The 26397-nt window shown below is 41.8% G+C and overlaps 1 protein-coding gene across 5 annotated transcripts in view; it reads right to left on the bottom strand.

Moving 5' to 3' along the window:
- apc (APC regulator of WNT signaling pathway) overlaps positions 1–26397 on the bottom strand; it is a 258558-nt gene that overhangs the window by 92611 nt on the left and 139550 nt on the right. For 3 of the 5 annotated variants that reach the window (XM_041185627.1, XM_041185626.1, XM_041185628.1), the window contains one exon: positions 18226–18316. The exons of the other annotated variants lie outside the window; for them this stretch is intronic. In XM_041185627.1, coding sequence (XP_041041561.1) covers positions 18226–18316 — 91 coding nt within the window. The remainder of the gene's footprint in view (positions 1–18225; positions 18317–26397) is intronic. 5 annotated transcript variants of the gene reach the window in all.

Genomic DNA, 26397 nt, shown 5'->3' with positions numbered 1-26397 from the left:
TGTCAGTTTTCAGCTAATTCAATTCACTACAAGTGATATCTAGAAACAGATGAAGGTACTGGATGCTGCAAAGCTATGGGCCCTGACAACATCAGGCAGCGGTACTGAAGACTTGTTCTCCAGAACTAGTCACGCCTCAAGTCAGCCTGTTCCAGTACAGCTACCACACTGGAATCTATTTGCCAATGTGGAAAATTGCCAAGGTATGCCCTGCCAACAAAAGAGCAGGACAAATCCAACCCAGTGCAATTACCACACCATCAGTCTACTCTTGATCATCAGCAATGTGATGGAAGGGGTCATCCATAGTGCTATCGAACGAAATTTACACAGCAATAACCTGCTTACCAGTGTTCAGTTTTGTTGCACCAGGACCACTCAGCTCCTGACTACATTACAGATTTGGTCCAAACATGGACAAATGAGCTGAACTGAAGAGGTGAGGTGAGAGTGAGAGCCATTGACATCAAGGCAGCATTTGACTGAGCATGGCAAAACAGCAGTCTATGGAAACCAGGAGGAAAATTCTCCACTGGTTGGAGTTATACCCAGCACAAAAGAAGATGGTTGTGGATACTAGAGGTCAATCATCTGAGTCCTAGGACATTATTATAAGAGCTCCTCAGGAGGGTGTCCTAGGCCCAACCATCTTCAGCTACTTCATCAATGGCCTCATCTGGAGTACTGCGTCCAGTTCTGGGCGCTAGATTTGAGGAAGGATGTGAAGTTATTGGAGAGAGTACAGAGAAGATTCACAAGAATTATTCCGGGGATGAAGAACTGCAGTTGTGAGGGTAGATTGGAGAGGTTAGGATCGTTTACCTTGGGAAAAAGCCTGAGAGGAGACTTGATAGAGATATTCAAGGTCCTGAGGGGTATGGACAGGGTAAATAGTGAGAAACTGTTCCCACTCAACATCAAGAACTAGAGGGCACAATTCAAAATAATTGGCAAAAGGAATAAATGTGATGTGAGGCTTTTTCATCCAAAGGGTGGTTGGAGCCTGGAACAAACTTTCTGAAAGGGTGGTGGAGGCAGGTTTGATCAAGGTATTCAAAGGGAATTGGATTGCTACTTGAAAAGAGAAAACGTGCAAGGTTACAGGGATACGGCAGGGGAATGGGACTAGGTGGAATGTTCTTTCAGAGAGCCAGTGCAGACACGATGGGCCGTATGGCCTCCTTCTGCACTGTCAAGACACTATGATACTGTCATGACCTTCCCTCCATCATAAGGTTAGAAGTGGGGATGTTTGCTGATGATTGCATGATGTTCAGTACCATTTGCGACTCCTCAGATACGGAAGCAGTCCTTGCCCACATGCCTGGACAACATTCTGGCTTGGCTAATAGTGGCAAGCAACATTTGCACCACCCAAGGGTCAGGCAATGACCAGCACCAACGACAGAGAATCTAACTATCTCCCCTTGACATTCAAGGGCATTACCATCATTGAATCCATGATTACCAATGTCCTGGGGGGGGCGTTACCATTGACCAGAAAATGAACTGGGCCAGCCTTTCACTGTAGCTACAAGAGTAGGTCAGAGACTGTGAATTCTGTGGTGTGTAACTCATCCCGTGACTCCTTAAATCCTGTCCACAAGTCAGAAATGTAGTGGTATGCTCTACACTTGCCTGGGTAAGTGCAGCTCTAACAACTTTTTAAAAAATTCATTCACGAGATGTGGGCTTCGCTGACTGGGTCAGCATTTGTTGCCAATCCCTAACTCTCAACCCCCAAACTCTCAAGAAGCTTGATATCATCTTGGGCAAAGCAGCCTGCTTGATTGGGACTGCATCCACCATCTTAAACATCCACTCCCTCTATCATCTGTGCATGGGTGATGCCGACAGCAACTCACCAAGGTTCCTTCGACAGCAACTTCTAAACCCATGACCTCTACCACCTAAAAGAACATGGATAGCAGACACGTAGGAACATCAAGTTCCCCTCCAAACAACACAACACCCTGACACGGAATTATATTGCCATTCTGTCGCTGGGTCAAAGTCCTGGAACTCCCTTCCTAACAGCACTGTGGGTGTACCTATACCATATGGATTGCAGCAGTTCAAAAAGGCTGTTCATCACTGCCTTTTCAAGCCAATTGGGGATGGGCAACAAATGCTGGCTGAGCCAGCAATGCCCACGTCCTGTGAATTAATAAAAAAAACTTCAAGGGTGCAAAGTACTTCTGGATATTCTAAGTAAAGGGCTCTATAAATTTAAGCTATTTTCTGTCATTTTCTTCTCTCCCTTCTTCCATCTCTGCCATTTAAGCTGGTGACACTCTTCCCTCATGCTGGCACTTTTTGCCCCCTCGCCCCTAGCAACACAGAGTTCATGGGAGCTCTCTTCCAACCTATTTTCTCTCAGTTAATGCTGACATTCTCCATCTCCTGCTGAAAGCACTGCTCCAAGCTTTTATGCTTTCTCTCTCCTTTTCATTACCAAATATTTTCCCTTTCCTCCTAGTACCCAATCATTGCCACTGATTTTTCCTTTGCTTTCCTATTAAATTTCCCCCTCACTGCCACCAACTTACCTCCATTCATTCACTTTCCCCTTGTCACACTGTCATATATCTTGCCCTTATGAATTCTTCCACTTGCCATGCATTCTAAGCCCTCCTGTTGTTAATGCTATGTTAATCATATTGCCAAGATACACAGGTGAAAGAGAGACTGCTGAGACACGGAGGTGGGGTTGCGATGCGATTGTGTGCAGGAGATAAGTTAGTAGGTAAGGAGGCAGGCATATTAAAGTGGCATTCTGTAACTAAACCTATTATCAAGAAGAGGATTAGCATCTAGTTTCATACTTCAGCATCTAGCTTGGGATCGAAGTAACACTGTTACCTCGTATTCTGCTACCATCCCTTATCCATGCCATGTGGTCCCCTCCTTTCCTCTTGCGATTTATTGTTGCACTTTTCCCCACATGATGCACTCTATTCTCCTCTTTTGCTGTATAAACTGCACCCTGCCCTTATTGCACGCCCAACGCATGCACTCTAGCCTGAGTCTGGTGGCAAATGCAATGAACCTGCTTCTCCTCTTCACACTGCTCCCAGCACTGATGACCTGCATAAATGCACCTGCATACTGTAGGTAGGGATCTCATGAAAGAAAGGAATTCATGCCTACCATATCCAGAGAATGCAGTTTAGGCATTTGGTGCTGAGAATGGCATAGAGAGGAGTGGAACATTCGCCACAGAAGCAGAGCTGGGAAGGGGAAGAGAGAAGTGTTGGATGGGGCACTCAACTGATTGCACCCATTTCTGGCAGCAAGTGCACTTATGCTGAATGGGCCCACAAAATACTGATGTTGGCATGTATAATGGTGACTTACAGCTGGCTTGGGCATGAGCACATGGGAAGATAAGCCTGTGCCAAGAGACGAACAGGGCGTCCAGAGCTCCGATTCAAGGATGTTGTCAAAAAAGATTTGAAAGCCCTCAACATTAATCAGAGCAAGTGGGAAACTCCAGCTGACAACCGATGCAAGTGGCGAAATCAGCTATGGGCTGGAGTTTGCCACCACAATGACAAGTGGTTTCAGCAGCTCCACAGCAGACGCTAGCCCTGGAAACAAGGCACCAGAAGAGATCATCTTGTAGCATCGGCAATGGTCAGCTTCACCTAATGCACTTGTGACAGACACTGCCTTTCCAAGCATCTGGTTGTTCAGCCATCAAAAGAATTCAGTTTACCTCATCTGACCTCACCAAAGCATTCCCATCATCTCTCGCAGATGGAAGGATGCCAACCCAGCCAGAATATTAGTTTTACATCTTGCTTTATCAGTGGTTTGAAGTAGTTCTTGGAATAAAATTATGATGTGTTTACTTCTCTTAATCTGAATCTCAATCCAGAGGAGAGTGGGCAGGAATAGTCAATTAGCATCATCAAACAAACAAAAATATCTAATTCACATCATTCTGATAAATAACATTACACGAGTTCATTAATATCAGATTGTGATTATAGAGCATGGCTGCAGGGTGATGAAGGCTGGAAACTGAATATCCAAGGGCACTTAATATTTAGGAAGGACAGGCAAAAAGGAAAAGGAGGTGGGGTGGCATTGTTAGTTAAGAATGAAATCAGTGCAATAGTGAGAGAGAATATTGGCTTAGAAAATCTAGATGTAGAATAAGTCAGGGTGCAATTGAAAAACAACAAGGAGTGGAAACCATTAATGGGAATTGTCTGTAGGCTTCCAAACAGTAGTGGTAATGTAGGGGATGGCATTAAACAGGAAATTAGAGGTACATGTAACAAGTGTGCTACACTAATCATGTGTGGCTTTAATCTACATTTGGCTGGGCAAATCAAATTAGCAATAATACAATGGCGGATGAATTCCTGGAATTGTACGAGGTGTTTTTTTAGACCAGTGCTTCGAGGAACCAACTGGGGGACAGGCTATCCTAGATTTGGTATTGTGTAATGAGAAGGGGTTAATTAATATTCTTGTTTTGTGGGGTCCTTTAGGGAACAATGATCATAACATTATAGACTTGTTCAGGGATCAGTGCTTGGGCCCCAGTTATTCACAATGGATATCAATGATTTGGATGAGCAAACCAAATGTAATATTTCAAAGTCTGCTGACGACACGAAACTTGGTGGGAATGTGAGCGATGAGGAGGGTGTTAAGAAGCTTCAAGGCGATTTAGACAGGTTGAGTGAGTGAGTGAGTAAATACATGGCAGACGCAGTATAATGTGGATAAGGGTGAAGTTATCCACTTTGGTAGGAAAAACAGAATGGCAGAGAATTACTTAAATGGTGATAGATTGGGAAATGTTGATCTACAAAGGAACCTGGGTGTCCTTGTACACCTATCACTGAAAGCAAACAGGCAGGTGCAGCAAGCAGATAAGGAGGCAAATGGTATATTGACCTTCATTGCAAGACGACTCGAGTACAGGACAAGGATGTCTTAATGCAGCTGTACAGGGCCTTGGTGAAACCACATCTGGAGTAGTGTGCGCAATTTTCGTCTCCTTACCAAAGAAAGGATATACTTGCCACAGAGGGAGGGTAGTGAGTGTTCACCAGACTGATTCCTGGGATGGCAGGATTGTCGTATGAGCAGAGATTGGGTCAACTAGGCCTGTATTCACTGGAGTTCAGAAGAATGAGAATGGTCCTCATTGAAACGTATAAAATTCTGACAGGGCTGGATAGACTGGCTGCAAGGATGATGTTTCCTCTGGCTGGGGGGTGGGGGGGTCAGAGAAGAAGGGGTTACAGTCTCAGGATATGGGATAGGCCATTTAGGACTGAGCTGAGGGTGGTGAACCTGTGGAATTCTCTACCTCAGAAGGCTGTGGAGGCCAAGTCACTGAGTATATTTAAGTTGGAAATTGATAAATTTCTAGACTCAAATGGTATCAAGGGGTATGGGGAGAAAGTGGGAATATGGTGTTGAGATGGAGGATAAGTCATCATCATACTGAATGGTGGAGCAGGCTCAAAGGGCCGAATGACCTACTCCTTCTCCTATTTTCTATAATAATACAATGTTTCTATTTTTGAGTGGATGATAAAATAATGTTAGGGCATTAGAAATTTAAAAAAGGAAGGCCTATTATCATAATTAATTCTGAAAGGCAAATACAAGAAAAGAGATGTTCAGAGTGGGCTGTGGAAAATTGAGATTGAGGATAAGAAAATAAAATTCAAAAACACAAAGGAACAGTTAGATATTTTACAAATATCAGTGAAACAACGATGGTTAAATTGAGGTGGAACTCCAAAAAGAGAAAATTGGCTACTTGTAGAGGGTGATAAAGAAAACCTGCACCATTTTTAACTGAATCATATCCATCAATATTAAAAAGGGGATATCAGCGAGGAGATGAATTCTGAAGTAGCTGAGATTGAGATGATGCAACATTAAGATGGATAAAAGAACAATTTAGATAAGTTATTTCAGATAAGACAAAGCACCAAGATCTTAGGATTTTTCTGAGGAACCGTAAATAGCTAAGATAGGAACCTGCAGAGGTACTTCAAGGCTTTGAGTGCTTGAACATCTTTAATTGAGAATTAAATTATCACACACAGTTAGCACAGATTTCAAAAATGTTTCATAAACACTAGAGAATTCTTTGAGGAGATAACAGAGGTGGGAGAAATACAGTAGACATAGAATTCATATAGTCATTCCAGTGCTAGTACCAGCTGTTGCTCAGTTGCCTCTCTTGCCTCTGACTCTCAATGTTCTGAATTCGAGTCCTACTACAGGACCTGAACACAGAAATTAACTATCATGCTGAGTAACACAGTATTGATGGGGTGCTGCACTGGCAGATGTGTGAGGTATTAAACTGAGACCCCATCTGCCCTCTAATGGAAAGATCCCATGGTATTATTTGAAGAAAAACAGGGGAGTTATCCCCAATGCCCAAGCCAATGTTATCCCTTGAACAACAAATGACCAAAAATTTTTCCCTTCCACAGGTTCACCACCCTCTGAATAAAGACGTTTCTCCTTATCTCAGTCCTAAAAAAATCTGGTCATTCTTTGATGGGTTGCAGTCTTTGTGGGAGCTGTGTGCGCAAATTGGCTGCTACAATTCCTACATTACACCGGTTATTTTTTTCTTTGTCTAGTTGGGAAAGCAGTTATAATGTGATTTCAAGGTTAACAATCCATTGGAATGGATTACATCAGTTCAAATGTACTTTGTTGGATGTAAAGTGCTCTGGGTGTAGTTAGGCCTCATCTGGAATAGTGCATACAGTTCTGGGCGCCATACTTGAGGAAGGATGTGAAGGCATTGGAGAGAGTACAGAGGAGATTCACAAGAATGATTCCAGGGATAGAGAACTGCAGCTATGAGAATAGATTGGAGAGGTTGGGACTCTCTTCATTGGAGAAAAGGTGGCTGAGAGGAGACTTGATAGAGGTATTCAAGGTCCTGAGGGTATGGTCAGGGTCAACAGTGAGAAACTCTTCCCACTCAAGAGAACGTCAAGAACTAGAGGGCACAGATTCAAAATAATTGGGAAAAGGAGTAAAGGAGGTGAGGAAATTTTTTTTTCACCCAGAGGGTGGTTGCAGTCTGGAACAAACTTCCTGAAAGAGTGGTGAAGGTAGATTCGATCAAAGTATTCAAAAGGGAATTGGATTGCTTCCTGAAAAGAGAGAATGTGCAAGGTTGCAGGGATAAGGCAGGGGAGTGGGACTAGGTGGAATGCTCTTTCAGAGAGCCAGTGCAGACTCAGTGGGCCGAATGGCCACCTACACTGTAAAGATACTGTGATACTGGGTGGTTCTGAGGAAAGTGCTACTTAAATACAATTCTTTCTTTTATTTGGACTTTAGGAAATCCTTTGAGAAGAAGATACAGTACATGGGAGATTATGAGAGAACACTAAGGGACATGGAATGGGAGAAGATATCAAACTGAATTAAAAATTGTTTGGATTGGAAAAGTCAGGGGATAGCTGAGCACAACCTTTCTTTTATAAGAAATGGGTGGAAGTGGATAGTTGTGTCCTGCTGAATTCAGTTATAAAGCTTCTGTTCACTACATAGGACTACATCGGATATACGGCACAAAAACAGGCTGTTTGGTCCAACCAGCCCGTGCCAACATTTCTGTTGCACTCTAGCCTTCTCCTCTTTGCTCATCTAAATCTTTTATCCTAACCCTTTATTCCCTTCTACCTTATATATTTGTCTAGCTTCCCCTGAAATGCATGTATACTATTTGCTTCAGCCACCTCTCTGGCAGCAAGTTCCACACTCTTAGGGTGATGAAATTTCTTTGTCACAATCTTACATTGAAGGCCTCATCCCCAGAGTGGAAACATTCTCTCTGTATCTACTCTATCAAAGTTCATAATTTTTAAGACCTCTATTAGGATGCCTCTCAGCCTTCTTTTTTCGAGAGAAAGGAGGCCCAGGCTGTTCATTCTTTTCTGATAATACATTTTGGGATCATCTTTGTAAATCCTCCCTGCAACCTCCATCTCTCTAGAAATAAAGCCTAGTGTATGGTTTACTTCTCTTTTTTTAAAAAAAGAGGCTTTGCTAACCTGCAGTGCAACTTTTTAGTGACTGATGTATCTTTATTCCAAGATTGCTTTGTTCCTTTACCCCATCTAAACTCATGCCTTCCAAATACTAAGTCACTCTCCTATTCTTCCTCCCAAAATGTACTACTTCTTACTTATGTCATTATGATCTAGGTGAAGGCCAGTAACATGTATTTTTTTTTAAGAATCTGAAAACCCAGCTATTTACTAAAAGAATTAGGCTACAAGCATTAGGCTACTGAAGTAGTCCATGTCCAAATGCAGCAAGACCTGGGCAATATCCAGGCTTGGGATGACAAGTGACAAGTAACATTCGCACCACATAAGTGCCAGGCAATGACCATCTCCAACAAGAGAGTATCCAACCATTGTCCCTTAAAGTTCAATGGCATTACCATCACTGAATCCCCCACTATCAATATCCTAGGAGGGGGGGTGCGCGGTGTTACCATTGACCAGAAACTGAACTGGACTAGTCAAATAATTTACTGTGGCTACAAGAGCAGGTCAGAGGCTAGGAATCCTGTGTCGAGTAACTCACCTCCTGACTCTCCAAAGCCTGTCCGCCATCACAAGTCAGGAGTGTGATGGAATACTCCTCACTTGCTTGGATGAATGCAGCTCCCACAACACTCAAGAAGCTTGACACCATCCAGGACAAAGCAGCACCACATCCACAAGCATTCACTCTCTCTACCACCGACGCACAGTAGCAGTAGTGTGTACCATCTACAGGATGCACTACAGGAATTCACCAAGGCTCTTGAGACAGCACCTTCCAAATCCACGACTACTACCATCTAGAAGGACAAGGGCAGCACACCAACTGGAAGTTCCCCTCCAAGTCACTCATTGCCCTCACTTGGAAATATATCGCCATTCCTTCACTGTCGCTGGGTCGAAATCCTGGAACTCCCTTCCTAACAGCATTGTGGGTGCACCTATACTACATGAACTGCAGCGGTTTAAGAAGGCAGCTCACCACCACCTTCTTAAGGGAAACTGGGGATGGGTAATAAATGCTGGCCCAGCCAGCAAAGCCCACATCCCGTGAATGAATGAAAAAAAGTTAAAGGTTTAAATGAAAAGCAATTTACAAAACAAAAATCAAAGAACATGAATTTTAATAACTGCACTATCTCAAATGGTCAAAAGTACAATGAACAGAATTACTTATTTTCTAAACCAAATTTAATTCAAATTTCTTTCTACACCTATTGAACTTACACCCTCAAAATTAAAGTGAGATACTTGTCAAAATTTCTAAGATTAACCACTTAATCTGAGTACCGCTTCCAAGATTCGAATAAGGGGTGGGCCTTCTTGGGCCTTCTGCTTACTTCCAGCGAGGTTTTCCCTTCAAATTTTCTCCAACCATCTCATGGTTCCAGAGTCCCAGTTCAACACAGGCATAGCTAGCATCTAAGCTGTGCCAGCTCCGGGCAGAACTCTCATGTTCTAATATTCTTTAACTCTGGAGTCTTGCAACTAAAATTCTCTATCTGTCCTCGCCTTGGCTACTCCAGAAGACTAACTCACTGTTTACAGTCCTTCAGTTAACAAGAGGTTTAAACGCTCTTAGCTATTATACCAAATTTCAAACGAACTCTGCTGTTCTTTGCTCTGCAGCCAGATTGTTCTAAAAACTAAATCCCTGCTTGAGAGAGCCACACCTACAATCTACTCTCCCCTATAAGTAACTTCTGTTGATCCTTTGCTGTTCTACTTTGCATCTCCCGTGCATCTTGGTCACAGGATCATTTACTTGAAGTGAGATGCTTTACCAGAAATCAATTCCAAGAGAAACCTAGTTCTTAAAGGGACCATCATTTCAATATAAAATGTTTTTTCCCCAAATGCAGATGGACCATCACACTGTGCTGAATTTAATTGACAATTATGCAAGTTTATTCATGTACTCCTGCAATTGTTGCAGTCCTCTTCAGTATTGACCATCGCCCACCCCAACAGCACCATCACCACCCCCCCATAGTGTCATGCGCCAATTTAGAAATTGTGTTTTTGATTCCGAAGTCCAAATTGTTAATGTAAATTGAGCCTTGTGGTATATCACATTCTGCAACTCTGAAGAACTACCCTCTGCTAGCACTCTTTGCTTTCTGTCTTGATGCCAGTTAACAATCTATTCTGCCACATGACCCCTGACTCTACATTCTCCTACCTTACACTCCTTACACAAAGCTATCTATTGTTGTTTGCCAATATTGCGTTCATTTTCTCAATGTGTATTCTCAGCCCCTCAGTCACCTTTCCTCCAATCTATTAACATGTCTTTTTTTAATCATACATGTCCTTCTTTATCCTCATTTTACAGGGTATAACATAATGGTCACAATTGCTGAGATATTCCATAACTTTCACTTCTCTCATCTTGTCTGGCTCATTCCCCATTACTAGATCTATTAGTGAATCATGAATCTTCCCTTTTAGATCTTTTACATATTGAATACAAACAAGTCCTGTACGCATTGTCAGAACTCCATTTCCTTTTCCCTTTGACCTACCTCTTTTATCCAACTAATATAGGGGTAGTAGTTGAAATCCCCAAGGATTATTATTCTATGTTTTTACTCAAGAAAATCCTGCTTAATTGAGTCCCTCATTTGTCTGCATATTTCTTCCTCTACCTCCCTTCCACTATTAAGTGGTCTGTAGACTACACCTATTAATGCGATTGATCTTTTGTCTCTATCCATACAGATTCTATTGCAAACAACGGTAGCCCTTTTTTCGACTGCCATTATGTTATCCCTAATAAGAACAGCTACTCCACCTCCCTTTTCTCCCTCTCTATCTTTTCTAAATATGTTATCCCCTACTATGTTTAATTCCCAGTCCTGACTTTACTGCACCCATGTCTCAGTAATTCCTATGTTGGCTCCTCCCAATACACGATTGCCTTCAGCGCCCTTGTTTTATTACACATTGTGCATTGCTGTTCAGATATTTTAACTCATTTTGAATAGGATTTCCTCTCACTTCACATTTAGCCAGTGTTTTAGACTTCTATTCTATAACAATATATTCCCTTGTTATCTATGTCCTCCCTTACTTTATTCTTTTCTATGCTCTACTTCCCTGTCTGGTTTACATTTAGGTCACTTATGCTTCTTGTAGATCCCCACCCCCATCTTACTGTATTAATTTAAACCCTTCGTCCCTTCCTTATTTACCCTTTCCGTTAGGGAAAAAAAAAACACAGGTTCCATCTCAGTTCAGATGGAGCCCATCCCATGAGTTCAGATCCTTCCTGTCCAGAAATGCTGTTGTTGTCCCATTAAAAGGAACCCCTTTTTTCCCATACCATCTCATCATTTATGTGTTAATTCTCCTTAACTCTCTGCTCCTCTGCCAATTTTCACATGGCTTGGGCAATAATCCAGAGATTATTATTCTCAAGGTCTTGCTTTTAAATTTAGAGCCTAACTCCTGAAAGTCTTTCAGCAGGACCCTCTCTCAGTTCCTACCTGTGTCATTTGTTCCAATATAGACTATAACTAGTTTTACTGCCTCCCTTTCCAACTTCCTTACCTTGGCACTGGGCAGGCAGCACACACTTTGGGATTCTCATTCTTGGCTGTAGAGGGCGCTATCTATCCCCTTATTATAGAGTATAACCGTGTATATCAATTGAATGGATAAATGCCTGGAAGGTATGACATTTGAAGTTTGCAGACACCACCAAACTGGAAGGTCCAATTAATTCTATAAGAAAACAAAGGAAACTGATATGGGATATCAATAAAATGCAATGGGCTACAAAGTGGCAGATGGAATTTAATGTTAGTAATTGTGTTGAGGTATTTTAGTAAAAAACCTAACAGTAATTATACTCTGAATAGATATAAGGATCAGTGCAGTGGAAGAGTGAAGGACTTGGGGTAAAGGCTGACAAGACATTAAAGGGAGCACAAAGGGCTGATAAAGTAATTTACAAGTTGTAAATGGAATGCTTGCTTTTATCTCAAGGGGTATAGAAATGTAAAAGCTAAGAGGCAATCATAAGTATACATAGTATCATAATAAGACGAAGTTAAACTAATTTGTTTTATTCTTCCATGGAATGTGAACATCACTGCTAAGGCCAGCATTTATTGCCCATTTCTAACTGGTCCTTGAGAAGGTGATGACGAGCCGCTGCCTTGAACTGTTGCAGCCCAGAGTGTGTGCGGTACTGGGCTCCATACTATAGGAAGGAGACAGAGGTTGCAGAAAGAGTACAATACAGATTCAAAAAATGCTGTCTGCCAGAAAATATAAATATGGCTTGAAAAACGAGGACTTCACATGAAAACAAAGCAGATTATAACAGAACTGTTTAAAGTTCTGAAAGGATGGGACATGGATAGATAGGCCACTTCCAGAAATTGAGGAGTCAAGAATGAGAGTAAATATAAATTTAAATGCAAGACATTTAGAGTATCTTCTGCACAGAAGCAACCATGAGGCTGTGGAATTTACTTCCAGGGTAAGTAGTTGAGGCACAAACTATGTCATCACTCAAGATCAGACCAGATAGGTAGGTGAAGGAAAAGGACTAAAGGGATGAGAGAACAGGGCGGATAAACATGGTTACAGTATGTGCTCGCATGCAAGATAAATGCTGACCTGGATTGTTTAGGCTGAATGTCCTGCTTCCACAGTGTAAATTTTATGCATTTCTATGATAAGGTGGTCATATGATAGGGTTAAAAAAAAACAATTTAAATCGTTAACGTTGTCAACCTTCCCTGTCACATGAATTTCTTGCATGCTCAAGTGTTAAGTCCATTAAAGCATATCCATGAAATCAATACAAGTAACACGTGCAAGAAATTTCCTGAAACCTGAATAAATATCAATCAGAAAATGTGGTAATGCTGAACTTTCTGAACCACACCATCTGCAACCAGATATGAAATTGCCAAAGTCTGTTAGAGCTCTTTTTCATATGTGCCACATTAAATATAATCTGTGCTTCAGTTTTGAAACGAATGTAATGTAATGTCGGGGAAAAAAATTTCTCATCACATGAAAAAAAAATTAATAGCTAACAATTATAGGAGTTTTGAACACTGCATTTACAATTCAATATCTGGTCAGTCAAAATAGCCATACTCAATCTCCAGCAAACTGCTGGATGGATATAAAAGCCAATGCAAATTAAAGTTAATTAGCAAGCTAACAACTGACTGCAAAAACTCTATTAATAGAAGGGATTCTAATTAAAACCGTATGTTCAAAAACTCAGAACTCTTTTATGCATTTTTCCTGCTCACAAATGTAGTGGTCTAATGGATGATATAGTTACATGCATGATAGCTGAAATTGACAGTAAAAATACTGAAATCAAAAGGACAATTTCAGCAACAGAACACTCAATGTCACCTGTAGGTGTTTTGATAGCATAATTTGTGTGCAGAAATATAAATTGACATTAATATGGGCCCTGCTCTCCATAACATAAAATCCTGTGCACGATATGGATTATATTTTAAAAACAGGAATACAAATTGGGCACGGGGTTAGTAACTTTAAAATCTATTTGAAAACTATTTTTCCTAACCTGAGTTTTAAATCTATTGTTCTATTAAATAAGTTCAAATGTTCATTGGTTAATATTTATCAAAGACATGGAGAACAAAATAAATAAATCTGTCATTAGTGCAAGTGCTTCTGGTCAACGATAAGCTATCACAAAGGGTTAAGAACACAGTTCTTTCAGTGCAGAGACTTTAGTTTCATCTGCCTGAACTAGATGAAAACCAAAGTCCATTTTTGCTGGCGGCAAACAACACCAAATAAAGACTTAGACCTATATAACGCCTTTAAAATGACCTCACGAGTTCCAAAAGTGCTTTATGACCAAGAAAATATTTTTGAATTGTATTCACTGTTCAAATGTATGAAACAAGGCAGCCAATTTGTGCACAGACCCCCCCACACGGCAATGTGACAATCACCAGATAATCTAATTTAGTGACATTGGTTGACAAGAAACCAGCGAGAATTCCCTTGCTGTTCTAGGAATCTTGCCACTGGATCTTTTACACCCATGACTGAGGGCAGATGGGGCCTCCATTTAACGTGTCATCCAGAAAGTTGGGAATTCAATGGAGTTGGATTGCAAATCTAGGTGTCTCCACCCATTGGAGCTGGGCTTTTGGTGCTCCATGATGTCCAAAGAGAAAACCTATATTGGAAGAATATTTTTGACTCTTAATACTTTCCTACAGAATAACTTTGTTTTCGAATACAAGTCATATCCATAAACAGAATACATGTGAATTATAACTTAAGTATTTTTGCAGAGCGCTTGGTTGATCCAATTTCATTTATTTCCTTTACTGACACGCTGCCTTATAATAGCAAGAAGCTTAGCCTTGGCCAGACAACTGCAATAAAAGTTTGGAAATATGAACATTATATCAAGACAATAAAGTCTAAACATTTGCCTATGATTTCTCAGAGTGATTTCTGAATCTCAGCCATGCTGCCAATGATAAATGAGAGCAAACGGGCCTGTGGGGCAACCAGTGACAAGGGAGCACTTCAATAAAGCTCAAGGTTCAAGGCCCAGACCGAGTTAGTTGGGAGCAGCAGCAGGAGCAGATGGACTGCTTTTGAATCAGGAGTTCAAAGAAACAGAAAAAAATCAAAGTGTGATATCACAGGAAAGCAGGTAAGTGATTGGTTGATGAATATTTATTTTCTACCTCTCTGTTTTCCTCTCTACACTACAGCATTGACTTACACTAAACATTATGAAAATAAACAGTTCAATCAGGTGAGGTGAGAGTGACTGCCTTTGACATGAGGCAGCATTTGACCCAGTGTGGCATCAAAGAGTCCTAGCAAAATGGGAGACAATGGGAATCAGGGGGAAAACTCTGCGTTGCTTGGAGTCATACCTAGCACAAAGGAAGATGGTTGTGGTTGTTGGAAGTCAGTCAGCTCAGCTCCAGGACATCACATCATGAGTTCCTCAGGGTAATGTCCTAGGCCCAACCATCTTCAGCAGCTTCATCAATGATCTTCCTTCCATCATAAGGTCAGAAGTGGGGATGTTTGCTCATGATTGCACAATGTTCAGCATCATTCATGACTCCTCAGATACTGAAGCAGTCCATGTCCAAATTCAGCAAGACCTGGACAATATCCAGGCTTGGGCTGATAAGTGGTAAGTAACATTCACATCAGGCAATGACCATCTCCAACAAGAGAGAATCCAACATCGCTCCTTGATGTTGAATGGCATCACCGTCACTGAATCCCCCACTATCAACATCCTGGGGGTTACCATTGACCAGAAACTGAACTGAACTAGCCATATAAATACCTGTGGTTATAAGAGCAAGTCAGAGGCTAGGAATCGTGCGACGAATAACTCACCTCCTGCTGCCCCAAAGCCTGTCTGCCATCTACAAGTCAGGAGTGTGATAGAATACTCCGCACTTGCCTGGATGGGTGCAGCCCCTATAACACTGAAAAAGCTGGACACCGTCCAGGGCAAAGCAGTCTGCTTGATTGGCACCGCATCCACAAACATTCACTCCCTCCACCACCGACACACAGTAACAGCAGTGTGTACAATCTAAGATGCACTACAGGTATTCACCAAGGCTCCTTACCCACAATCCAAACCCACAATCAGTACCATCTCAAAGGACAAGGGCAGCAGATAGATGGGAACACCACCACCTGGAAGTTCCCCTCTAAGTCACTCATCACCCTGACTTGAAAATATATCGCCGTTTTTTTCACTGTCGCTGGGTCAAAATCCTGGAACTACCTTCTTAACTGCACTGTGGGTGTGCCTACACCACATGGACTGCAGCGGTTCAAGAAGGCAGCTCACCACCACCTTCTCAAGGGCAACTAGGGATGGGCAATAAATGCTGGGCCCAGCCAGTGAAGCCCACATCCCATGAATGAATGAAAAAAAATGGGGGTAGGTAAAACAGTAAGTGAATTAATCATAGAAATATTAGCAGAGAGCAGCTTGACCTAAGTACAGATTACACCAGAGTGCAAGGGAATTTGGTGAGGTGGAGGTAAGGAGTGCTACTTGATATATAAAATATACATATAAGCAAAACATTAAATTAGGACTGTGGACTAGGTTGCAGTAAAGACCAAGAACAGATAACAGTTTAATAAATTAAACAAGATGCTTCCTAGATTAAAAACTATAAATAAACAATTGAGAGATATTCCAAAACTTGAAAATCTAATTAGTGAAACAAAATCCAATAAAGATAGCATGGGGAGATGATGTGTTGCAGCTGTAGTGTGGGAGAGCAAGATGGTAGATACCAGTGTGAACCACAACAACCACATTTGCAGTAAGTGTCTGCAGCTTGAAGAACTTTGGCTCAAAGTTGATGAGTTGGAGTCCAAGCTTCAGATATTGTGATGGATCAGGGAGGGAGAAAGTAACCTGGACACATTGTTCCATGAGACAGTCACACCCCTTAGGTTAAGCATTTTAGAATTGGTCCATTGTTAGGAAAAGGAGGGTGCGACAACATGTGAGGCAGGGATGGGGATCCAGGAGGTAGCACTGGAGGAGACTAAGCCCCTGCATTTGTTCAACAGCTACAGGACTCCTCCAGCCTGTGTGAATGAGGGTAAGGACTGCTGGGAGTTTAAGCAAACTGACCACAGCACTGAGGTGTTTGGAGTGGAGGCCATTCAATTTTGGGGGAGTAGAAAAGAATGCAGTAATAGTAGCGGTAGAGGACAATATCTTTGAGGGAATAGATACCGCAACATGCAGCCAAGAGCTTGAGTCCTGAAGGATGTGTTGCCTGAATGGTGCCAGGATTAAGGGCATCTCTTGGGGCTGGAAAGGAACTTGCAGTGGGAGGGGGAAGATCCAGTTGTCATGGTCCATGCAGATACCAGTTCTGTTATTCATCAAATTTCATTAATCACATTACTGTTTAAAAATTGAGTGACACCTGATTGTACAGGGTGAAACTTTTTGTGGGGCTTCCAATAGTGATGTGGGAGCAGGAAAATTAAGCTTCTCACTTTTTTCAATGTTTGATGCCTCTGGGATGGGGGGCACAGTGCATGCTGTGCTGGGGCAAAGAGTGACAGACAGCAACTACAGGAATTCCACACTAATCCGTGCATGCCCGACAGCCTGAAGTTGCGGTCAACATCAAAGGGATAATCACAGTAAATACCGACAGTTTGCCATTAAACCTCCATGCAAAAGCCTGCCTTTGAAACTGACGAAGAGAGTTGCCAATACAACCTGAGACACACTCTTCTGCCTGTGTCCTCCATTTTTGAGGTTGCAGAGTCTGTCTCTATACTCCCATTGTGCCCTTAGTTCTATGACTGAAATTGATTTGAAATGAAATACTATTATACAACAGAGTACAAACTGCACTGAAATCAGAACTTATTCTATTCTATGTTTACAAAGAAGTAACATATCCTGTATAATTAAACAAGTGGATAAATTTGATCAATTCTGCTTTCATTTCAACTGTGGGATTTTCTATCCTATTCTGCAGTAACATACAGCTTTAAGAATCTCGAACATCAACATCTATGTTTCAGCCATCAAAATTTGCTTTATCTGTTCATAGGATCATAAAAATTAGTTGTTCCAAACTCTCATTTGCTGCATATTGATGCTGCAGAATATGGTGCAGATAGCAATCACACAACCAAAACCAACTCATAATTAACAATTATCTTTAAAAAAAAAAGCAAATACTTTTAAAGTTGAGTAGTAACAATCCAATGTAGTACACCACTCTAGTCCTTTAAAGCGCAAGTGCTCCAATTTCCCCATTATAAACGTGAAGTTGTAATATCTTCATTAATACATAGACTTTATCTTTGGACATTAAGGAAAAGAGTTCCTAAAAACAAAGTTCTGAAAACTAAGCTTTAAAAATATATTTCATATTTGTTTGGATTAGCAAAATGTGAAAAGATTTTATACTAGGTACTGCAAAAAACTACAGCCATCCAAACAAAACTGGTGATTCAGGACAAAAACCAGATGAGAAAACTGAGAAATTATGATTTCCAATAAGCAGATCTGAAATAATCTGAGAAACACCACTAAGATTTCATTTTAATGACTGTCTAAAACTGGGGTAAAAAGTCAGTTACCAGGATATACTACAAGACTTACCTTTTATTCGTTCCAGTAGGTCAACCTGTCCAGCAGAAGCCAGAGCCAGAGCCTCGTCTTCAATGCTACCCTGTAGTTGCTTCAGGACCTCCTGCAGCACGAAGTGAAGCACAATCAGAATGGCTGTAATCATACTGAAACCCAACGTACAAGTCAAGCTGCACGCTGCTCAGCAGCCATGCATACTACCCTTCAACTGAACAGAATCAACCAGCACCAAGAGCATCACAAAAATCATTTTGGGCCTGCCATATTTCTAATTCCATTTTTTAAGAGAAACAACTGAAGTTAAGTACTGAACCAACTATTGACATATTTGTTACGGCCAAGCACTTGAACGGGATGAAGCTTCTGCTGTACCAACTGTCGAATCCTGCAATATAAATGCTCATCTATATCTGAAACTACTTTTCATTGCCACAAGATGAACTTGCAAAGAAAATGTTCCCAATAGATCTTGACAAAGACACATCCCTAACTAACGTAAATACTGTACTCGTATTGATTTACATTGCACTTGCATTGATTTATACAGATTAGCATCATGCAGCTCTAAAGAGAAGCTGCTGTCCTTACTCGCAATTCTCGCCGTTATTTTGGATAAATGAAGCTGTAGTTAAATAAGAATTTCAGAATTGCCTTGGTGAATGCCAAGCACACTATAGACTGATGCTGTTCTTCCAGCTGGAAAACACAAGCCAAAAAATTCAAAGTATCTAAATCTGTTTCCCACAGGCTGCTCAATACATCCTGCACAAGTGCTCAGCACTCACTTGCTTCTTCCATTATTGACTTGAACTTCTAGTCAAGTCAATACCTCAATTACAAATAATAGATTTCAAGACAGAACAGCTGTAGTGCTGTCAAGAATTGCAAAAATGAACATTCAGGGTTGCTTTATTGAGTTTCTTCGAAGTGAATGAAAAATTTTCAAATTTGTTTCTCTTACATATTCTTTCATGGCATGTGGGTGCCTGTGGTTGGGCCAGCATTTGTTGTCTAGCCCTAATTTTTGTGTGTACCGCCTTCTTGAAGTGGTGCAGTCCACCCAAAAGGCTGTTAGGGAGTGCCAGGATTTTGACCCAGCAAGTGAAGGAATGGTGATATAGTTCCAAGTCAAGATGGTGTGTGGCTTGGAGAGTGGTGCTCCCGTGTGTTTGCCACTTTTGTCTTTCTAGGTGGAAGAGGTTTGGAAAGTGCTGTCAAAAGATCCTTGGTGCGTTGCTGCAGTGTATCTTGTAGATGTCACACACTGCTGCCACTGTGTATCGGTGGTGGAGGGAATGAATGTTTGGGGCTGGGATGCCAATCAAGTGGGCTGATTTGTCCTGGATGGTGTCGAGCTTCTTGTGTGTTGTTGGAGCTGCACTAAGCCAGTTAAGTGGGAGAATAGTCGATCACACTCCTGACATGTGCCTTGTAGATGGTGGACAAGCTTTGGCGAGTCAGGATGAGAGTTACTCAGCACAGAATTCCCAGCCTCTGACCTGCTTTGTTAGCCACAGTATGGCTGGTCCAATTATGTTTTTAGTCAATGGCAACCCCCAGGATGTTGTCACTTTCATGTAATATGAACTTATGAGGTATAAACCCCAAATAGATACTTTTCTAGAAAACAAAATGAAGTTAATAGGTCAGGTGACCTTTTCTTTCCTGCCAATACACACAGAACTACAAGGACCGTGAGCTAATCATTATGTCTGGGCAAGTCTTGACAAAGTCATTAAAATGTAAACAATCTTTCTGCACATATCTTTGAAAAGTTATTAAAATGCAAATTTCCTGTGATTAAAGGCTGCACTTCAACTAATTAAAAAGACTGGTTTCACAATATTATTGCAGACTTTTCATAACTTGAAATCTAGCAAATGGGTGTGAAAAGATGGTGATATGTGGATGAATGATAACTGGACATAATTGTCTGACAATGGCGTAACCATCAGACACTATTTACGAGGACAATGGAAAGCGATGCTCTGGTCACATGACAAAAAACTAGATTTCTGATAAGGGGATTTAAATAAGGCATATTCTGAGCAGATGAGATAGAAACATCTATACCAGCGAAGGGAACAGACTCTGCCTAAGAAACACCAGTAGACAGAGTGTCAGGTTAGCCTTGAACTTTCTACCTGAAGAACTGTATCAGGGCTTCACTGTTGCGCCTTGGTGTTGAGTGGAACAAGAGAAATCTGCAACTGCAAAAATAAAACAACGAATCTGTCCTCTTAAGCCTCTGGAGCTTTACAGGCCTGCGTCATTTCAAGTCTTCACCCCGGAGGAATGCAAGTGTAACAGAGAACTTTTGAAATCCTAATACCTGAATGCATGCTACTTCTGTAATCACAATCTTTTTCCAGTGTGTATCTGTATGAACGTGCGAGCGGCTGTAGTTGTACATATGTTGAATAAACTTTTATCCTTTTAAAACTTATGAGAGAACCTGTCATCTGTCCTTTACTAACAATTACAGCACTCAGAGGGTTAAAACACTTCCTTAAAAGATGCTGTCTTTGCTTAGTTGAGAGGTAAAAAGATCTCTCCCCGTCTGTAAAAATATTGATAGCGGGAGATTCAGTGATGGTAATACCAGCGAATGTCATGGGAAGATGGTGAGATTCGCTCTTGATGGAAATGGTCATTGCCTGGCACTTGTGTGATGTGAACGTTACTTGCCACTTATCAGCCCAAGGCTGAATGTTGTCCAGGTCTTGCCTCATATGGACATAGACTGCTTCAGTGTCTGATAAGTTGTGAATAGTACTGAACACTGTGCAATCATCAGCGAATATCCCCGCTTATGACCTTATGATGGAGGGAAAGCCGTTGATGAAGCAGCTGAAGATGGTTTGGCCTAGGACACTATCCTGAGGAACTCTTACAGCAATGACCGGGGATCGAGATAATTGATCTAACCAATGTCCATTATCATCTTCCTTTGTGCTAGCTATGACTCCAACTAATGGAGAGTTTTCCTCTCCCCAATTCCCATTGACTTCACCTTTACTAGGAAACCTTGATGCCACACTCAATCAAATGCTGCCTTGATGTCAAGGCCAGTCACTCTCACCTTAGATCTTGAATTCAGCTCTTTTGTTATGCTTGGACCAAGGCTGCAATGTTAGGAGCTAAGTGGTCCTGGAGGAACCCAAACTGAGCATCAGCGAGCAAGTTATTGCTGTTTAAGTGCCACTCGATGGCACCTTTGGTGATGCCTTCCATCACTTCGCTGATGATCAAGAGCAGGTTGATGGATGGTAATTGGCTGGGTTGGATTGTCCTTCTGTTTGTGGACAAGACATGCCTGGGCAATGTTCCAATGTAGCTGTACTGGAACAGCTTGGCCAGGGGCGTGGCTAGCTCTGAATCACAAGTCCTGAATACTGCTACCAGAATGTGTTAAGGCCCATAGATTTTGCAGAATCCAGTGCCTTCAGCTGTTTCTTGAGATCACATGGGGGAGAATATTTTCTCCTTGTTGGGCAGGCTGGTCGGGAGAGGGTGCGGAGCCAATCACTGCCTGCGATTGGCTGCGCACCACCATTTTATGTGGGCAGGCCAGTTAAGGCGCACCCAGCTTGACGTGTGGCCGGTAGCGCTCAGCACTAGCTGTGTGGGCCAGGGGAGGAGGGAGAGTCAGGTTCTGCGCTCTTTCGCGCATGCATATAGCTCCGTGCCTCAGGGAGATGAAGTCCTTATTGAGAATTTTTAATAAAGAAAGTTAAAAATCATTTACACATGTCTCCTCATGTGACAGTGTCACATGAGCTGGGACATGTTTATGAAAGGAGCAAAATTTGTTTATTAATATAATAAAACGAGGTTTCATGAAAAACGCGAAGGCCGCTTGGGTTGCACAGGCAGCGTTGAGAATTAGTTTAATTGCTTTATTAATTAACAGGCCTTTGACAGTTCGATTGGCACGTGCCTGCCAAACTGAAGATCTAAATGACGCGCCTGACGTCACCATGCATCATTTTACACATCGGAGTGTGGTGCCCACCCCCGAAAATTCTCCTCATGGAGTGAATCAAATTGGCTGAAGTGTATGTGGAAAACTTGGCCAAAACTGGTGGCCATTCTTAACAAGCATGACAATATCAACAAAATGCACACCATTCTTAATGCGAGGTCCAAATTCGTATGCTTTGGGCCTGGCTGCTCAACATGACCGGACATACTTGCTCAAAAGTAAGCTAAAAAATGCTTGCTGGACTTGTGTAAGAGCGATGAGCTGCTGTGTGATATATATGATAAAGTTCGTCCTCACTGTTCACTATGTCTGCATATGTATGGGCCAGCCAAGACACAAAAGTGACGCCCCTATATGCCCCATCTTATCTATGACCCATTCTGCACAACATGAATTGGCTAAATGGGTGTGTGAACCAGTTTTAATTAAGTTTTCCACATCCACGGTGAAGGACTCCTTCACTTTTGATGCTGAAGGCCATACAGAATTGCACATCAATAGCAACGCTGTGTCCATGTGCTCATTTGACATCGCTGGTCTATTCACCAATGTTCCACTGAATGAAGACATAGATATTTGCACCGCAGCGATCTACACCCGCTGCCATTGTGTGAATCGGTATTCATTGAACTTACGAACTTACACAGTTGAGTTCAATTTTAATGACACCAGATATAACCAAATAGATGGTGTTGCCATGGGGTTCCCTCTATGCCCTGCTCTTGCAAACATCTTTGTTGGGTTCTATGAGAAACATGTCTTCGATGACACCTAATCTCCTACCCCTCACATATTTCTGATATGTGGATGATACGTTTGCTATATTTAAATCCGCAGCTGCATGTAATAATTTCCTTATATGTCATGATGGGTTCCATTCTGCGCTCAAATTCATTTTTGAAATGGAGCAGTCAAGTAAACTCTCCTTCCTTGATGTACTAGTTGAGAACTGTGCTAGGTTTCTCTACCATGGTCTACCGTAAGCCTCCCTTCATGGTCAATATACGTGTTCGGATTCTTACAGTTCCACATGCTATAAGATTGGTCTTATTGGCAACCATGCAAACAGGGCCCGAGCCATTTGCTCACATGCAAGCTTGATGCTGAAACAGGTAGCATCAAAGGCACCCTGCAGGATAAGGGCTACCCTGAACAGATTATTTCGCGCTGTATCTCATGCAAACACAAGAATGGGTCTAAGGCTGTTACTTTCATCCCTGAAAAGTGCCCAGTCGATCTCAGGTTACCCTGGAAGGGCAAGGTATCTCAAAAATTTGAGCAACAGGTTAAGCTAGCTAATTCACGCTGCTACTTTGCAGCAGCAACACAAGTGGTATTCGCCACTAATTTGATGCTACCGTCAAGCCAAAAAAACTTTCTGCCTATCACACAAATGGGTAATGCGGTATATGAATTCCAATGCCAGTGATCAGTATGTAGACTGTATGTCCCAAAGACTAAAAACAAAAAAACTGCGGATGCTGGAAATCCAAAACAAAAACAGAATTACCTGGAAAAACTCAGCAGGTCTGGCAGCATCGGCGGAGAAGAAAAGAGTTGACGTTTCGAGTCCTCATGACCCTTCGACAGAACTTGCGTTCGAGTCCAAGAAAGAGTTGAAACAGTCCCAAAGACTGTTGAATTATATCAAATAGCATGTCTCAGCTGCTGTTTGCAACGGCCAAAATACAGACCTTACCCAACCAGTCTGTGCATGCAAAATTCAAAGCAGTATCCAACATTAGATGTGGTTTCATGATTAGACAACATTTGCTAAATAATCCTAAGTGTGCTAAGAATTATGCTGACAACCAATTTAAAATTGTCAGTCGTGCTCACAGTGTGGTGCATTTGTGTGTACTGGGAGCTACTTTTATCAATACACAGGGCGCTGTTCTTTGCAGACAGAAAGAATATGTACACACATTGTGCCTGTTTCAGATAAACAAAATAAGTGACAGCTATTCATCAATTCATTCCTCAGAACACTGCCTTGATCAATCTGGGTCAAGTTTTAACTGGTTTAACTTCCAGACAATGCTTGGCAGTTCACTGTCAATCACCATCACTGGTGCATTGTCCATGGCAATGCCTCTACCAATCAGAGTCTACCTGCCAACCAAAGAGGATTCTCTTCATAGACAGTTTAAATTGTTGTTTTCCCCTTATAGCCAAGTGTACAGCTGAGTGCAAGACAAAAAGCTTTTGACACGTCTTTTTTTTCAGTAATACTCAATGTTCAAATTGTGGACAGTCAAATACAGATTATTAACTTATCTAAGATACTCAAACTTCACTATTGTCCTTCTTGGAGCAGTCACAAATAATGAACTTGAGAGAAAATATACCATCAAAGAAATCTTTTAACATTTTAACATTTATTTTCATGTTTCTTTACCGCTAAAAATTACAGAGCTCTAATGTAAAGCTAGCCCACAGGAATGTGCTTACGGACACTTGTTATAAATTGGTAATTCAGCCACTAGCAACACTCCTGACTCTATTATTGCAGAAGAGGGTAAAGGGGTCAAATAAGAACATCCTCTCTTTTCATGCAAGCTGTTTCTTTCTTCGTAAATCAAGGCAGCTGCTCTTCGTAATTCCTGTGCAGTATTTTCAGCTACACAGGAAGGAAACTACTTCATGGCTATATAATTTACAGTATCTTAAAAAGATGAATTGATATTTTTAAAATCAAAAGCAATTTGACCATAAGCCAACAGTACTGCTGGAAACTGACATCAAAAATAAAACCTCTACAGAAAATAGCTTGCTTTGCAGGATATAAAGAAACTACTCCATAACACTTTCTTCTCATCTCAGGCAGCTAGCATACTGAGGCCTTCCTTGTCAACTCTTTTGAAATTAAACAAAGGCTGGCATCTATATTGCACATTTCCTGGACTCAAAATGTCCCCAAAGCATTTTACAGCTAAAGAAGTAATTTTGAAGTACACAGTATTTTAATGTAGGAAATACAGCAGCCAATTTGCACACAAGTTCCCTCAATCAGCAATGCAATAATGACCAGATAATCTGTTATGTTTTAAGTTGCTTTGACGGATAAACGTTGGTCAGGTCATCAGGGATAACCACCTTCTTCTTGCTCAAAATTGTGACGTGGGATCTTTTGCACCCATCTAAGGGAGCAGACAGGGCCTTGGATAACGCCTCATCTGAAATATGGTGCCTCTGTGCAGCACTTGCTCAATAGTACACTGGCGTACCAGCATAAATTCACAGAATCTCACAGTGCAGAAGAGGCCCTTCAGCCCATCACGTCTGCACCAAGTGAGAAACACCTGACCTACCTACCTAATCCCATTTACCAGCACTTGGCCCATAGCCTTGAATATTGTGACATGCCAAGTGCTCATCAGGTACTTTTTAAAGGATGTGAGGCAACCCGCCTCCACCACCCTCCCAGGCAGCGCATTCCAGACTGTCACCACCCTCTGGGTAAAAACATTTTTCCTCACATTCCTCCTAAACCTCCTGCCCCTCACCTTGAACTTACATCTCCTCGTGACTGACCCTTCAACTAAGGGGAACAGCTGCTCCCCATCCACCCTGCCCATGCCCCTCATAATCTTGTACACCTCGATCAGGTCGCCCCTCAGTCTTCTCTGCTCCAATGAAAACAACCCAAGTCTATCCAACCTCTCTTCATAACTTAAATGTTTCATCCCAGGCAACATCCTGGTGAATCTCCTCTGCGCCCTCTCCAGTGCAATCACATCCTTCCTATAATGTGGTGACCAAAACTGTGCACAGTACTCCAGCTGTGGCCTCACCAAGGTTCTACACAACTCCAAGATGATCTCCCTACTTTTGTAATCTATGCCTCGATTGATAAAGGCAAGTGTCCCTTATGTCTTTTTCACCACCCCACTAACATGTCCCTCTGCCTTCAGAGATCTATGGACACACACGCCAAGGTCCCTTTGGTCCTCAGAACTTCCCAATGTCATGCCGTTCATTGAATACTTCCTTGTCAAATTACTCCTTCCAAAGTGTATCACCTCACATTTTCAGGGTTAAATTCCATCTGCCACTTATCTGCCCATTTGACCATCCCGTCTATATCTTCCTGTAACTCTTTCGAGTACAAACCCGTTTCCATCTGTTTCAGATGAAGTTACATTGTTCCATAGTTTGCCATTGTGAGATTTGAACTCTTGATCTTGGGGTTACAAACC

The sequence above is a fragment of the Carcharodon carcharias genome, chromosome 4 (assembly GCF_017639515.1).
Source record: "Carcharodon carcharias isolate sCarCar2 chromosome 4, sCarCar2.pri, whole genome shotgun sequence".
In the NCBI taxonomy this organism is placed as follows: Eukaryota; Metazoa; Chordata; class Chondrichthyes; order Lamniformes; family Lamnidae; genus Carcharodon; species Carcharodon carcharias.
Note: the sequence above shows the minus strand (reverse complement) of the source record. Positions and strands in the feature narration are given on the sequence as shown.